This window comes from Bactrocera oleae, chromosome 6 (genome assembly GCF_042242935.1).
Source record: "Bactrocera oleae isolate idBacOlea1 chromosome 6, idBacOlea1, whole genome shotgun sequence".
NCBI classification, from domain to species: Eukaryota; Metazoa; Arthropoda; class Insecta; order Diptera; family Tephritidae; genus Bactrocera; species Bactrocera oleae.
The window spans coordinates 49,582,329-49,600,108 of NC_091540.1; the positions used below are offsets into that span (position 1 = coordinate 49,582,329).

Sequence of the window (17,780 nt, forward strand, 5' to 3'; positions counted from 1 at the left end):
ACTCATGTTCCCTGGCATCCTGGGGAGAATCGTGTTGCAGATCAGCGAAACAACTATCAGTTGAATAGTGTTTCACAAAATATGGTATATATACCTCGCATATCTTAAGTACTTGCTTGAAGACTGCGATCTGCCAGATTTATCTATGATATTTCGTAAAACAAAAACTAGAGATTTGTAAGCATCGTGCAGAGGTCGGTAATATACTAGCAAATGCTGGGAAAACCATCAAAATGATATGTGGTTAAATATTAAAACCTCTAATGTTTTCGGAAGTTCTTTCTAATACTATACTTTGATACTATTAACCATGAGCTGGGTGTATAACGGCAGACTTTAAAATAACTTATTTGAGGCTTCAACTTGTTTAGGCGAAGTCATAATATATTCGAGTTCACTGAGTTTTGCTGTCGGTGTTGATCTTCCCAATGTTTTTGGAAAGAATAAATTGCAAACGCTATAGCAATGCTGTTAGATGTATTGTGATTGCATATAAAAACAACTTTTTTCTCATTCAAATATTACATCTCAATTTATTCAACGAACAATTTTCCAATTTTTCGAAAATACTTATGCGACTGGAGCAAAGCCAATACGGTTATTGCCCATATCGAATTCGGTGTAGTACATGCCAATAAAGATATCACCCAAGATCCAGAAGTCAGTACCCATGTAGCTAATGGCAGGTGAGCATTGTCCCTCAGATTCGATAACGTATTGCGAAGCTGGAACGGTGAAGGTCGTACCGCCAATGACCAATTCCAAATCGGGAAGGAAGCTGACGGCTGAACAATCAATTAAACCATCACCATCGGGATCTACGATGCTCATGTATACGACATAACCGTAGTATGGAGCAACAATGAGAGAGGTGCCAGTATCGGCGATGGCTTGGCAACCACCGTCGCACAAGACAAGACCACCAATGCTACCGCCATCCATTGCGAATTGCCAGTAACCTTGTTCAGAGATCGGCACATAGGTGAGACTACCTTGGTAGAGGCTGGAATCAGAACCACCCAAAATCATTTCACCACCTTGAGACGAGGATCCAGCACGTGCCAAATAGAAGGAGAACAAATTCTCGCTTATCAAACCCTGAGACCACATGTTGTAGAATGGTGGCACTACGTTGTCATTAGAAATTTGTTGGAAAGCCATACCCATTAAGCCATCGAAGTTTGAGTAAACGAAGCTGGTACCAGGTTCTAACATAGCTTCAGCGAAAACTTGATTGCTAATGGTTAGTCCAGCTACACTGACGGTATCCTGTGACAAGAAACCAGACAAACTACCGGAACCGTATTGGATGGAGAAGTATTCACCATTGGCTACATAAGTGCTGGAAGCGCTGGAGTTATATTTGTTGTGGATCTGGCAGGCCACATTGCTGTAAGGGCAGGATGCTGATGGCACCCACAAATTTGAGGAACCAGAATCGAAGAGTACTAAGAATTCCTGTGGTGGTGTACCAATGGTGATCTTGCCGTAGTATTCCATGTTCAACTCGTTATCCAATTGCTCAGTGGCACGGAAACCGGCAACATTGTATTTACCGCGCAAGTAAGCCGTTTCGGTTTTTACGGATTGGGGTGTCTTACGGTAGTTGGAGTTCTTGTAAATGGGCACGCGCACCATGTTGGCCGAGGCCAAGGCGGCGCAAATGGTGAAGAATACGAAGAACTTGAACATTTTGCTGTTAAGAAGAAAAGTTAAAAAATAAATGTTAGAATATCAAACTGTTGAGAGTATGTAATAGAAATAATGCAACCGTTAGAGCCTTCTTACCGTTAGCTTTTTTGTTAATGGCGTATACCACTCACTGATGATATACAACTGTGTCATAAATTTTGCAGCTCGCCTCTTATATAGTCCATACCTGTGTCATATCTTTTTCTGATAATCACTCGAAGCTAATTAGACAAGTGCTCTAAATTTTTTAGATTACCGGTGTCTACAAGTTTTATTTAAGTGTTTTAAATATTATAATACACATTGGAGCTTGTGCTCGAGCACTTTGTTTATTTAGAAGGAATAGGATATTCAGGGGGTCAGTAGCTTTTGGTCGTTTATATAATATTTATTTTGAAACCTCAATCGGCTCCCGAGAAGCCGAGTTAGATTAGGATTTAGAAAGACTATTTTTGGACAATGCGGATAAAATATATGGATATTTGCCAAGTTTTGAAAAGATTGATTTTATAACAGAATGTGTGCCAAAGGTTTGCAGTATGGGGAAGTGTTCCAGAAAGTACGCTATTATAATCTGTTAGCCTCCCGTGAAAAGCTTAACAATATCTGTACCGACTCTTTTATGAAAATACTACAGACTCAGATTGTTTTAACACTCGCTTCGTGCATATTTTTCGAACTTCGTATTTTGAGAATGAACTTATGGCGTGGGCGAACCGATATATATATTTAGTATAAAAAAAGCAAATCACAATAATTTAAAAAAATGGCAAAGTAATTCTCAATGCACCCTCCTTTTCACCTTATACATTTGACCCAGGAATGTTTGCAATGATTAATGCTAACTGAACTTCATACAATTAAGTTGAATTTCATACATATTGGTACAGATTACATTTTCTGTTACTGTAGATGAAGGAAAAAATATGTTAGTCTATTATCTCCGATAAAAAATTTCCAGCGTTGCGTGGAGTAAAAAACGTTTGGCTAAAATTCGAATCTGTTTAACAGAAAAAAATGTTCAGACTCAATTGACCTGGGGAGAAACCTATATCTCAAATCAGATCTAGTTTTCAATGCCTCTCTCCGTAACACTACTTCGTAATTTTTGTGAGGCTTTCAAGTTTTTCACAATAAAAACTTTAAAGGATCCTTCCATCAAACAAAAAGACACATGCAGAGATTTCTTCAGCCTGTATTTCGTACAAGTTGGAAATTCAACTGGTATTCGGCTGCATCCGAATTCAGCACTTCCTTATTTATTTAATATTATTATTATTAATTCTAATTGCATTATCAGTGAAACTCTATAAATCAGTAGTAGCTTCCAAACTGGTGAAATATAAATATATTTTGGCCTAGAAAGTTAATGGACAAACACAAGTACTTAAAGATTCACGTATAATGATAACGAAGTAGCTTATAAATTTATATAGTATATATGTATATACTTGATTGTAGCAAGTATAAGATAGTCCCTTATACTTTCAAGAACTATATACCAAATTATTTAACTATATTTTATATTGAAAAAATAAAAGCATTCCATTTTAAAATACAAAATAAGTGCAAAGCTTATTGTTGTCCTTCTTTTAATTGCATAACCGTTTCAAATGCTTTTCTTTGATTGATTGATCATTACAAATGATAAACTTCATAACTATTCCTGATACACTGACCTTTACAAACCTCTAAATGGATATATCATTCTACACTGCCAACTCATGCTGAGTTTGGGTTTACTGACCTGCGAATATTTACTACTTTTCTATTTTGGCTGTTCCAGCAACAAACATTTATAAACAACAACATTGAGTATTATCTCACAAACTACTTAAGATAACGAACATTAAAATAAATACACATAAATTCGCAAAGTGCTTAATCGAGACATAATTGCGCCCATCCTAATGTGTTTTCTTCTTATTTGACTTATATAACACTGAAACATAGCTTTGCCTTGACCGATTATTTATACCGATATGAGTATAAATATTATATATTTGGTCCTCACCTTCACGTTAAATCGAGGGAACTTTTGGACGTCGGTTCATCATATCTCGGTTAAAGAAAGATATTAACTGAATTTACTTGTTTTTCGGTATTGTTATTCGTGACCATATTATGTCAAGACCACTTTTTTAACATAAATACGATTTAGGGTCGCGATATATATGATACCAAGACGAACATTATTGCCAAATTTCATAAAGATATCGCGAGAGGGTCCGATCTAATAGGAGGTGTGGTCCATTATAACCCATACTCCACATAATACCACAAAATCATACTGTTAAGCGAAGTTATTTATCCAATTTTATTAACACGTCTCAGACAAGTGAAATCATGTGGTTCAAAACGGGGGTATATCGCAAACAGGAGGAGTTGTAAATCGGTCGAACAGTTATGCAATTTCGGTTCAATATGTTCATGTAGAAAACAAATCCATAGTATGGGGTCACAATGAGAGAAGTGTCAGTATCGGGGATCGCGTTGCTTCGATTTTGCGGATGTTGAGGTTCTTGTAGATGGGATTAAACCCCATCGAGGCCAAGGTAGCACAAATGCTGATGAAAACAAAGAATATGAACATTTTTATTTCGGAAAGAGAAAAAACTAATTAAATTTGTTCTCTAATTGAGTTCTACATTGTTGTCGTATTACACCACACGATGGTATGAAACTATATCATAAATCCTTGGGTATCCATTAATTGTGGTAATAACTCTAAATTAATTAGGTGGATGTTACCATCGCTTAACATGTTTGCGCTGAGTAATATGACACAGTTTGTAAAGGTATATCGGAAAGTTTGTATTAGTTATGAGTATTCTATAGCACACTATCGCCAAACTTAACTCAGGCACAAATAGTTTGTCTCCCCTTAAACCTATAATATGAGCTTCCTTCTCCTCTATACGAATGGTTTAGTTCATCATCATATATTCTCATGTGTTAATAGTTATTGTGTTAGCTCGTCTATAATTCAATCATTATCTTGTACGGTGCCGTTCGTCCTTGCAAGCTATGACTTGAATAAAAATTGAGATATCGTAATGAAACTAAGTACACGTATTTCTTAACAAAAAAAAAAAAAACGAGCACGAGTTAGTAGATGAGCATAACAGAACCACTACCACGCCCCCAAAACGCCATTTAAAGAAAGCCTGTATGAAACAGTAAATTGGCACAGGGTATTACAATAGCAAAGGGCACCAGTGCGCCAAATGGTTTGAAAAAAATGGTTTAACCTAAGAGGTTAAACGTACATATCACCTAAATCATTCAAGCTATTTAAATCAAAGCATACATCCGCTAAGCACCTCTAACAGCACAGTAAAAATAGCTGAAATTGGATGATAAGCCTCGCTACTCCCCATATAACGGTTCTGTTAAAAATTATTAAATTCGTGATAAATCAATAAATAAATACGTCAAAAGTAGAAAATTTTACCCCCGAGACCATAGGAGAGGGCTTTTTGGCAGCTGCTGTCAAAATTTGACGATGGGCGTGGCTCCGCCCACATTTGGATAAAAACCCGTATGAAATATTCGGTTAGGCCCAAACTTAGTCCTTCCTTACTTGTTGATCATAAGATGGCACACCCCAAAGCACTATGGGTGCTATGTGTTAAATGGCGTTAAGTGCTATTTTTGGTGTAGTCTGCAGTGCCCCAGAGATGCATATGAGATCCGCTCTCTGTGAGTGAAAAGGCTATCGAGCGTCCACTAAAAGACGAATACTCGTACATCATAGAACATTATTGGCTTGACTGTTTCGTAGAACCAAAACACCGCCCTTGGTGAGAGTCCACACCTTTTACTTAAAGCTCTTCTACAGCAATATATTGCAAACCGATACCATACTTACGCTCTCCTCAACCGGTTGAAGACATGAACTGCCGAATGAAGGAAGAGGCACGTCTGGGATCTAATACTTGCTGGTAACTAAAACCATTTCAGTTTTACTTGGGTTGACTGCTGAGTCGCTTCTATTCGCCCAGTTGGGTACCATGTTAAGGTACCCTCCGATAAGCTTGTAGACGGTATTTAGGAATTTTTCTTTAACCATAAGGAAGTATACGATATAACATTTAACAACGACGTCAGCGTAGGCTGTCACTGGACAACTTCGTTTCTCGAGTTCTTTGAGTAGGTCGGTAACTACCAAGATCCAAAGTAGTGGGGAAAGTACCCCACCCTGCGGAGTGCCCAAGTAAACTTTTCGGGATATCTTTACACTACTCCACACCACAACAACTGTTCTGTCGCAGAAAAGGCCGTATATGAGATACTTGACGATCAATTCCAGTTCAAAATTTTCAAGGGCTTATGTTAATAATGAATTCAGCGCCCAGGTGAGGTGATGTTAATCCAAAAGTACTAAAAAGGCTGTACAGCCCTCTCGAAACTCCCCCAATGGCACTTCTTCAGCGGAATGGTTGAATGGTAAGTAAGCATCCAGGAGTAGTTCAAACGACTCCTCGCTGCTCGCGGTCCAACCAATATCCGCATTTCTCAGACACCATAATGGAGCAGGATTTTTCGCTAGAAAATATGAGTACTCATCACAAAAAGTTCTCTACGAGGCTCTCTTGCCTTTCTTTAACTCGAGATTGTTATATAATTATGCATTATATAATATATTTACATTATTTTTATATAAAATTTTACCTTAACAGAATTTTTTCACTGTGGAAAGGATTAAGGAATTAATGAAAGCGATCTTGATTTAAAGTATCATATGCATGGTTGTTTCAATAAGGGCGAGTTGAGTTGAAATAGAATAAAACAGGCATTCAAGTTTTAAAATATGTCTGCTTTATTTCATAGTGATTGAGATTGAGGTGTGCACCGCGACCTATGGTCTATTGTGCCCTCCCCTAAGTCACAGCGACTCATCTAGCCCTAGTGCTTTATTTCATATTTGGCTCTCATTTTTGAAATAGTTAGCATTGGTGACATCGTCCGCCAAAAAATATCCAACAGATACATATATACGTCCGTTAAACCCGAAATTGGTGAATTGGAAACCCCTTTATTTTAATATAAAGTAAGAAAGGACTAAGTTCGTGCGTATGTGCAAATGATAAGACTCACTGTAAAGAGGCTTAAAATGAGCGGTGAAAATCAAACAATTGTTATTCTAGTAATTGCTTTTTTTTTATTAGTACTATATTTCCTAATAAATAGGGTTACATGACCAACATAATAATTTTGTTAAGTCTCCGACTACCGCTCAATCAGGTAACTAAGAAAAACTTTTTATGAATGGACAAGTTTCAACCGATGTATTCTACTTGTAGTATAGAATAATCAGCATAAATGATTCAATGCCTCACTGTCCCATATATGATTTCAGCATTTGGTCTACCGGTTTCTCGATTGCAACTTGCAGACATATAGCATTGCCATTCTTTCTGTTTCTGTTTCTGTTTTTATAATTTTTCGGTCTTTTCTTTGCTCGGTGCAGGTCAGTGCTTTGAAGTCATTATCTACTTGTCTCTTGTTCGCGATACAGTCACAGTCGGTTTTGCTATACTTACAATATACTCTTGCAAAACAAGTGATCTGCTAGTATATATCTATATACGTATGTAAAATCAAGATGACTTGAATTCCGAGTTCCGTTCGTCAGTCTCTGCAAGCAATAACTTGAGTAAAAATTCAAATATCTTAATGAAACTTGGTACTCATATTCCCTGGCATCCTGAGGGGAATCGTGTTGCAGATCAGCGAAATCAAACTATATGGGTAATTATGATGTTCTCACATTCAGTTGAATAGCGTTTCACAAAATATAGTATGTATATCTCACCTATCTTAAGTAATTGCTTGAAGACTGCGATCTGCCAGATTTATCTATGATATTTCGTAAAACAAAAACTAGAGATTTGTAAGCATCGTACAGAGGTCGGTAATATACTATCAACTGCTGGGAAAACCATCAAAATGATATGTGGTTAAATAGTAAAACCTCTAATGTTTTCGGAAGTCCTTTCTAATACTATACTTTGATACTATTAACCATGAGCTGGGTGTATAACGGCAGACTTTAAAATAACTTATTTGAGGCTTCAACTTGTTTAGACGAAGTCATAATATATTCGAGTTCACTGAGTTTTGCTGTCGGTGTTGATCTTCCCAATATTTTTGGAAAGAATAAATTGCAAACACTATAGCAATGCTGTAAGATGTGATTGTGATTCCATATAAAAACAACTTTTTTCTCATTCAAATATTACATCTCAATTTATTCAAGGAACAATTTTCCAATTTTTCGAAAATACTTATGCGACTGGAGCAAAGCCAATACGGTTATTGCCCATATCGAATTCGGTGTAGTACATGCCAATAAAGATATCACCCAAGATCCAGAAGTCAGTACCCATGTAGCTAATGGCAGGTGAGCATTGTCCCTCAGATTCGATAACGTATTGCGAAGCTGGAACGGTGAAGGTCGTACCGCCAATGACCAATTCCAAATCGGGAAGGAAGCTGACGGCTGAACAATCAATTAAACCATCACCATCGGGATCTACGATGCTCATGTATACGACATAACCGTAGTATGGAGCAACAATGAGAGAGGTGCCAGTATCGGCGATGGCTTGGCAACCACCGTCGCACAAGACAAGACCACCAATGCTACCGCCATCCATTGCGAATTGCCAGTAACCTTGTTCAGAGATCGGCACATAGGTGAGACTACCTTGGTAGAGGCTGGAATCAGAACCACCCAAAATCATTTCACCACCTTGAGACGAGGATCCAGCACGTGCCAAATAGAAGGAGAACAAATTCTCGCTAATCAAACCCTGAGACCACATGTTGTAGAATGGTGGCACTACGTTGTCATTAGAAATTTGTTGGAAAGCCATACCCATTAAGCCATCGAAATTTGAGTAAACGAAGCTGGTACCAGGTTCTAACATAGCTTCAGCGAAAACTTGATTGCTAATGGTTAGTCCAGCTACACTGACGGTATCCTGTGACAAGAAACCAGACAAACTACCGGAACCGTATTGGATGGAGAAGTATTCACCATTGGCTACATAAGTGCTGGAAGCGCTCGAGTTATATCTGTTGTGGATCTGGCAGGCCACATTGCTGTAAGGGCAGGATGCTGATGGCACCCACAAATTTGAGGAACCAGAATCGAAGAGTACTAAGAATTCCTGTGGTGGTGTACCAATGGTGATCTTGCCGTAGTATTCCATGTTCAACTCGTTATCCAATTGCTCAGTGGCACGGAAACCGGCAACATTGTATTTACCGCGCAAGTAAGCCGTTTCGGTTTTTACGGATTGGGGTGTCTTACGGTAGTTGGAGTTCTTGTAAATGGGCACGCGCACCATGTTGGCCGAGGCCAAGGCGGCGCAAATGGTGAAGAATACGAAGAACTTGAACATTTTGCTGTTAAGAAGAAAAGTTAAAAAATAATTGTTAGAATATCAAACTGTTGAGAGTATGTAATAGAAATAATGCAACCGTTAGAGCCTTCTTACCGTTAGCTTTTTTGTTAATGGCGTATACCACTCACTGATGATATACAACTGTGTCATACATTTTGTAGCTCGCCTCTTATATAGTCCATACCTGTGTCATATCTTTTTCTGATAATCACTCGAAGCTAATTAGACAAGTGCTCTAAATTTTTTAGATTACCGGTGTCTACAAGTTTTATTCAAGTGTTTTAAATAATATACATTGGAGCTTGTGCTCGAGCACTTTGTTTATTCAGAAGGAATAGGATACTCAGGGGGTCAGTAGCTTTTGGTCGTTTATATTATATTTATTTTGAAACCTCAATCGGCTCCCGAGAAGCCGAGTTAGATTAGGATTAAGAAAGACCATTTTTGGACAATGCGGATAAAATATATGGAGATTGATGATATAACAGAATGTGTGCCAAAGGTTTGCAGTATGGGTAAGTGTTCCAGAAAGTACGCTATTATAATCTGTTAGCCTCCCGTGAAAAGCTTAACAATATCTGTACCGACTCTTTTATGAAAATACTACAGATTCAAATTGTTTTAACACATAAAAATTATCCACTGGCTTCGTGCATATTTTTTGAACTTTGTATCTTGAGAATGAACTTATGGCTTGGGCGAACCGATATATATTATATATTTAGTATAAAAAAAGCAAATCACAATAATTTAAAAAAATGGCAAAATAATTCTCAATGCACCCTCCTTTTAACCTGATACATTTGACTCAGGAATGTTTGCAATGATTTATGCTAACTGAACTTCATAAAGTTAAGCTGAATTTCACACATATTGGTACATATTACATTTTCTGTTACTGTAGATCAAGGTAAAAATATGTTAGTCTATTATCACCGATAAAAAATTTCCAGCGTTGCGTGGAGTATAAAACGTTTTGCTAAAATTCGAATCTGTTTAACAGAAAAAAATGTTCAGACAAAATTGACCTGGGGAGAAACCTATATCTCCAACCAGATCTAGTTTTCAATGCCTCTCTCCGTAACACTACTTCGTAATATTTGTGAGGCTTTCAAGTTTTTGGCAATAAAAACTATAAAGGATCCTTCCATCAAACAAAAAGACACATGCAAAGATTTCTTCAGCCTGTAATTCGTACAAGTTGAAAATTCAACTGGTATTCGGCTGCATCCAAATTCAGCACTTCCTTATTTATTTAATATTATTTTTATTAATTCTAATTGCATTATCAGTGAAACTTTTTAAATCAGTAGTAGCTTCCAAACTGGTGAAATATAAATATATTTTGGCCTAGAAAGTTAATGGACGAACACAAGTACTTAAAGATTCACGTATAATGATAACAAAGTAGCTTATAAATTTATATAGTATATATGGATATACTTGATTGTAGCAAGAATGAGATAGTCGCTTCGCCTGAATTATGCTTTCAAGAACTATATACCAAATTATTTAACTATATTTTATATTGAAAAAATAAAAGCATACAATTTTAAAATACGAATTAAGTGCGAAGCTTATTGTCTTCCGATTTTTTCTCCTTCTTTTAATTGCATAACCGTTTCAAATGCTTCTCTTTAATTGGTTGATCATTACAAATGGTAAACAAGTTTTCTTAAATATTCCTGATACACTTACCTTTACAAACCTCTAAATGGATATATCATTCTACACTGCCAACTCATGCTGAGTTTGGGTTTACTGACCTGCGAATATTTGCTACTTTTCTATTTTGGCTGTTCCAGCAACAAACATTTATAAACAACAACATTGAGTATTATCTCACAAACTACTTAAGATAACAAACATTAAAATAAATACACATAAATTCGCAAAGTGCTTAATCGAGACATAATTGCGCCCATTCTAATGTGTCTTCTTCTTCTTTGAGTATTCTATAGCACACTATCACTTTGTCTCCCCTTAAACCTATAATATGAGCTTCCTTCTCCTCCATACGAATCGTTTAGTTCATCATCTTATATTCTCATGTATTAATAGTTATTGTGTGAGCTCGTCTATTATTCAATCATTATCTTGTACGATTCTTCATGCTTAATCCCTCCTGACAATTACTGTTATGCTATATGACTACTGTTATGCTATATGCTAAACATTTTCAACATATTAGAGTGTTCTAGCTGTATATAATTACTTGATATCACCTAATAGGACATTAAAGATTCACCTCTAGATGCCTATTTAAATTAACTGTAGATATACGTACATAGGTTATATACCGTAAATACTATACACGGATGTCTGGTGATATAGCTAATGGACATATTATGAGATTAATTCGCGGTACGTCTAGCTTTAGTGCGATTACTGCATATATTAGAACGCTTTAAAGAAGTGGCAGATTCTACCTGTATTACTGGACGCTTAGAGTTTGTGGCTCTTTGACCTTAATTCAGAGATGCCGTTGTTGCTTAGTCATGGCTCTTATAAAGAGGTAACGTCGGCTTCGTCCTTTCCTATACGAAGCAAAAGATCGGCGAAGGCCGCCTTTGCCTGCTGGATATTAATTTGAAGGATCCTCATACTTGAAACTCTTCTCCAACAGTGCGAGTTCCACACTTTCGTCATTATCGACCCGATCCTCTACGAACATTCACTTCAGATTGAAGACGAATTCATCAAGTGACGATACGCATAGCTTATGGCCCCCCTGAGATGAACTCCTTGTTTAGGAGTATCAGCGCTTGCCGATATTGCTCTTTTGTCCTCCACAGCCTAATCGCCCTCCAGTCTTGGGTGGGTAGAGAAGGAAAGCAACTACGCAACATCTCCTCGATTTTTAACGGGGTGGATCGTTCCGCTGGAAGCCAGACATGGGCACGAGGTCGCATCGAGAAATCCGATTTGACCATGCTCCCATCCATACTTCCTCCACATTGGCTACTGGCAGGATGCACCGCGCAGAGGCTAAGCTGCTCTACATCCCCAAAATATGTAGCTGTAACAAAAAAAAACAATAGATATGATTGAAACAAAATTATTATATATTGTTAATGAGGGTACACTAAAAACAGTATTTACCAGTGCTTTATGAGAAAAATGTCAGATTATATTAGAGATACGTATATAAAGTTCAGATCAAGGTTTAGACTGTTTTGATCCATACTCAGCGTTAAACTTCATTATGTTTAAGAACACATATTCAATTAACTTCACTAATATTTGTGGAATGAATATGAATTGAACTTTATATCTGGTATATTTGGAAGATCTGGACTGATTGCGTTAACTTTTGACATAACAGTATACTCGAGAACATGTTTTCACGAGATAATGTTTTATGGAGATAACTCACACATCAAATCATATATTCAACATAAAGTCTGCTAGAATACCGAAAATTATTTTAAAGTTATAGTACATATCATATATGGGAGCTAGTGGAATTCATAGGTCGACTTTATCCATTTTCGTCATAAAACTAACTATAGCTACAAAAAAATTACACGTTCACTTAATTTAGCAATGGCATTTTACATGTTGACTCATATAACGGTATAAAGTCGAGTTTAAAAATCCTTATATTAGGTATATAGTGGGGGGAAGTATTGGTGCGCTTTTATCCATTTTTGCCACAATAGCACACTATTTTTAGGAACAGATACTTTCTGAATTTATAGGCACTAAAATCGCAATTTGTATTAAAATGCAAGATAAAATTGTTTCAAGTATAAGTCTGCGAGACAACATCCTTTTTTAAAAAGTGTTGAGAGTATGGCATAGTTGTAACATTTTATAATTTAACCTTAACGGAACTTTTTGACTGTGGAAAGAGCCGATTCCGCCCATCTACATTTCCAACATTTTCAGTGTGTCAGAGAACAGGCGTTTCAAGTTTCATCAAGATAGCCAAAATCATTTATATGCACATACTTGAAAGAATTCGGCAGCCATCAGCTAGGAATTTCCAGAAATTTTACCATTCCATAAAATCTTGAAGATAGACAGCTTTCACTTGATTAACTTGTTATAAATATTAATGAAAGCGATCTTGATATAAAATATCATATGCATGGTTGTTTCGATAAAGGCTAGTTGAGTAGAAAAACAAGTAGAATAAAACAGGCATTCAAGTTTTTTTTGAAATAGTTTTCTTCAGTGACACCGTCCGCCAAAAAATATCCAACAGATACATATAAACGTCCGTAAAACCCGAATCTCGCCAATTGGAAATGACTTTATTTTCATAACATGTTAGGAGGGACTAAGTTCGTGCGTAACCGAATCATATATATGTCATGCTCTTGGAACTAGTAAAGATCAAATTCGGGGAAATTCATTCAGGTATGGTTTAACCGAAAAGGCTAAATTTAATATAATATGTTGATGTGAACCAGACAATCTGAATTCATTATATTATATTAGGGATATAAGGTTTAGACCAACGTCTAGAGCAATTTCATTCACATTGTCCATTTAATTTTATTAAACTATCACACATTTTGACCAACCTAAACAGATTAAAGTCAGGTGAAAAGTCGGAAATAAATAATCAGAGTGCATTGGGGGCACATAAAGGAATGGGCTGATTGGGCTTGAAAACATATTTTCAAGCAATTTTATAAATATATAACTCACACACTGAACGACATATTCGTCATTAGGCTTGTTAGAAATACGGAAATAACTATATGTAGTATATGGGAGAGGGGTAATTCGTATATAGAGTTATATGGTATGAGGCCAACGGGAAGTAAGAAAATTTTATATTAATTAAATGGGGTCTAAGGATGTATTTAACCGATTTTATATGTTTATGGCAATACGCCACACATGCCACATACTAATCATATGCTCCCTGAGTTTCATTAAGTTACACTTACCATCACCAATATATGTATGTACAAGTATATAGGGTAAAGGTAGTCAGATGTTCTAAAATCGTGATATTAGTTATTTTGTATATTGGCCGATATATGCGGTATAAAGAAACTCGACATTTTTTGTATAAGGTATATCGCGGCTAAGAGAAGCCTTCAGGGGAAGTAGACGTGGATGTAGTCTGATTTCGCCCCTTTTCGCACTAGAGCATAGAAATGTCAAGATAATATCACATACAATTTGGTCGATATACCATAGGTCATGGCTTATTATAGGTTTTCGTTTAAAGGTGTTTTGTGGGCGTGCCAGTGGTGCGATTGTGCCCATTTACGAACTCGTCCTTTTTTTAGTTTTAGGTGATATAAACAATCGTAAGGTGTACAAAACTATTATACTCTGTAGCAGCATGTTGCAAGAGTATAAAAAGTATATGTTAATTGTACACTTGAGAAAGCCAATTCTATATCTAATCACAAATCTAATTGAAATATTTGAGAAATGAATCTGCAAAATTAAGACACAGCACTTTCATTAATAAATGATAAGTTTCTTATAAAAAAAACTAACATTTTAATTTTCACAATCTAATCTTTTTTTGCAGGTAAGCATAAAATAGGTAAACAAGCAACTATTATTATTGCCAGGTGTCTATTTGGGGGTAAGAAGTAAAATAATAATCTAACTTATTTGAACTATAAACTATTGTATTTGTAATTTTGTGCCAGTATCCATACGAAAAGTGCTTGTTTCGGTTCATCGATTATCAAGCTTTGACCGTTTTTGGCACACGCCCTGTAGCAATATTTGATTTCTATATAATAATGGTGGCATTATTGTTTTTGTTATTATAGCGATTGAAAGAACCACCGAAATATTCCAAAATTGAATTGATGTTTGAACAGAGTTAACAGCATTTAGCTGAATATAAATTAGGGTACGTTTGGGTTACGTAGAACTGCTCGAGATTGGAAAACTATCTACTCCTGAGAAAGAAGTTGGATTACTGACATATTCTAAATTTTAGTAATATTATATATTCCTATTTTCAAGATAAAATTCAGTTAGAAATCATGTCTAACGAATTTTTGGCATTTCAGAAGCTAGGATCAATAATTGCCCCATACTCCTTAGCTATATATAAGAAAAAACAACATTTATCTTATTTAAATACAAACCTTCATTCCCGCCTTCAAATTAGGTTATTCTTGAGCCAATGCAAGCTTGCTGCCGCTGAATCAAATTTTCTATACACTTTTTATAAACCTCGACTGGGATGGCTTTCAGAGCCTTCAGCGAATTTTGGTTTATTTAGTTCCAGCTCATTTTTGGAGCGCCATTCGCTAGATTGTTGGCCAGTTTCGACGGCGTATTCATAAACCTACGACTCGTCACAAGTAATGATGTATTTGTTGAATGTAGGGTCCTCAACTACGTTGTCAAGCATCTCTTTTGCGACATCTAGCGACGTTATGACATCAATCCACAGATTTTTACGAGGTAAGCGGCTCTGTATTTTTATCGGTTTAGCTAAATCCAATTTAGTTTGTAACGTATAGTCAGATATTTCATAAGGTTTCTACAAATTTGTATGTCCGTTAATGATCTCCATTGCAGATGAATTGTTGCTGAAATTTTGTGATTTTTCAACTATTAACTATCAGTTGATCTAAAAAATTCACAAATCTTTAGTTTAAAAAGAAAACTAGAACAAAAACGCATTGCAATTTTCTTATGCCTTTTGCTTACTAAACAAACTCAGTACATCCTATCCTTTTCGAAGCATTTCCCAAAAGCTTTCCTAATTTGCTCATCACTCGTTCTCTGTTATTTCCGCCCAATCATGAGTTTCAAATTAAAATGTTTTAACTCGCTGTCCCAGGCAGTTCTAAATCCGTTTACTTCTACATATTGTATTTCATTTGCACTCGACCTTCACTTTGTCTTGTGTTTTCCGCCGGGTACTGGGTTGGCGCGACGGTTGCTTTTCATTTACTTACACCAAAGGTTGCACATTAGACTTAAAATCTTCTACTTTCAACTCTTGTTTGCCAGAAACTTCCTTTGTCTCATTAACATTTTTACTGCTGATTGCATTTCGTTTGCTTTGGTCTGTTGAACACTTGGCAAAGAGTTCGAGTTCACAGACACTTCTTGTAATTTTTGTTTAGTTTAGCGTTCTTAGGGAATGGTAAATGGTTTTTAGATAGTTATTACAACTGTGTTAACAGTTTATGCAACTTTATGTAAGAGCAATCTCTCTACTAATAGAAATAAGTTTCTAAAACTTGTTTCTGAGAGGAGAACGATTTAGAATGACCCTCGGTATAATATATTTAATAAAATATTTCGAAGAAGACATACCGTTAGTCTCAAGATTTCTAACAAACGAGACCACAATGAAAGAGAAGGCTGCTATCTCCATTAAATATTTTTATTTTGCCGGTAACGGTTTTCTATATAAGACGTGAATATTCAAAGCCATGGACAGTGGAAATTCAATAATATATATCGATTTTGCGATAGCTAAGAGGAATTGTTCTCTTAATTCTACCAAAATAGGTTTCAATGAGGCAATAATCTAATCATAGAATAAAGAATTTTTGACTATCAACCAGAGCATATTTAAGTTAAGGTTAACTACCTTAAGGAATATCTTTTAATTTCGTTCTGTTTAGATAGGCAAAATAAATGAAAAGAATTGGTCCGTTGGTGAAGGAGTATACAACAAGTCAACGTCTCTTAATTCATTCGCTGCTCGCGTGCTCACACACGAAGTTGACCTACTAATAAGCCAGTTTAAATTCGTCTTCCAAATAAGAATAAACAGAAAAGAAAATGTAGAATTGGACACGAGAAAACCGACAGATAGACACGAAAATCATCATAATGGACAAGCACAACAACTTCCGTCATGCCTTTTCAGTTGATGCCTATGCAGAAGATGAGAAAAATCGAAAAGGTGACCCAGAACCGAACTCTACGAGTATGCTCACCTTAATATGATACGGAGCATCAAAACAGGTTACTCAACACTTCAAGGAAAGTTGTACGAGAATCAGCTTAAACCTATTGGACAATTTGTAAATAGATCTATGAAAAATTGGCTTGGTAAAAATTCATTAAACAAACTACTGTTATATATGGTTTTTCCAATATAAATTTTCTCTTCTTTGTATTATGCGTGACTATAGCGAGTTCTGCTTTTTATAGAGAAATTGTAGTTTAAGATTATATCCGAATTTGCGCTACCATCTGTGGTGAATAGTAGTACTTGGAGATAATTTTTTTGTTTTTTGAGTGGCTCTTGTCGCTTTTATTTCTATTCTTGCGGATGGTTTTATTACTTATTTGTAGTCAGTTAAGATCATGCTGTGATCAACGGCCCAATGATGCATTAAAATGAAAAACAACAGGGTGTGCCACAAATGTAAAAGATTTGTTAGTTTAATTAAATTGGCTCTCTACTAATAAGCCAACGGTATTTAGCGATGACTGCTCTTAAACGTATTTCAAGTAAAGTACTCAAATTACGTTAGTCTCCACTCTCAAAACATATTTGAGCTTGTGTGCGTGAATGTCGCCTCGACCGCTGTCACCAAAGTGCGACACGACGCTAATAGCCCACTTGAAAGAAGTCAAAAACGATAATTAGTCGAGCAGCAAGATAACTGTATATATATATATATGTATATACAATATATATAAGTACATAAGTACTTGTTGTTGCTGCTGGCTGAAGTGTGGGGAATAACCCTGCACGCTGTGTTGAAA

General features: G+C 36.1%; 3 protein-coding genes across 5 annotated transcripts in view; 1 reads left to right on the forward strand and 2 right to left on the reverse strand.

Moving 5' to 3' along the window:
• The window catches only part of Fife (regulating synaptic membrane exocytosis protein fife), a 231,038-nt gene that overhangs the window by 77,727 nt on the left and 135,531 nt on the right, over window positions 1-17,780 (forward strand). The gene's annotated exons all lie outside the window — the stretch shown is intronic.
• LOC106625220 (lysosomal aspartic protease-like) lies at window positions 504-1,948 on the reverse strand. Its single transcript, XM_070111239.1, has 2 exons — window positions 1,789-1,948; window positions 504-1,696 (listed from the first exon to the last, which is right to left on the reverse strand). The coding sequence occupies exon 2, from the start codon at window positions 1,690-1,692 to the stop codon at window positions 571-573; it is 1,122 nt and encodes a 373-aa protein (XP_069967340.1). The 5' UTR covers window positions 1,693-1,696; window positions 1,789-1,948; the 3' UTR covers window positions 504-570.
• Window positions 7,916-9,359, reverse strand: LOC138857677 (lysosomal aspartic protease-like). Its single transcript, XM_070111219.1, has 2 exons — window positions 9,201-9,359; window positions 7,916-9,108 (listed from the first exon to the last, which is right to left on the reverse strand). Exon 2 carries the CDS (start codon window positions 9,102-9,104, stop codon window positions 7,983-7,985), a length of 1,122 nt encoding a protein of 373 aa, XP_069967320.1. The 5' UTR covers window positions 9,105-9,108; window positions 9,201-9,359; the 3' UTR covers window positions 7,916-7,982.

Bases quoted from the DNA above. Each gene is read 5' to 3' on its own strand.
- LOC106625220 (XM_070111239.1), bottom strand. From the start codon at position 1,692: ATGTTCAAGTTCTTCGTATTCTTCACCATTTGCGCCGCCTTGGCCTCG.
- LOC138857677 (XM_070111219.1), bottom strand. From the start codon at position 9,104: ATGTTCAAGTTCTTCGTATTCTTCACCATTTGCGCCGCCTTGGCCTCG.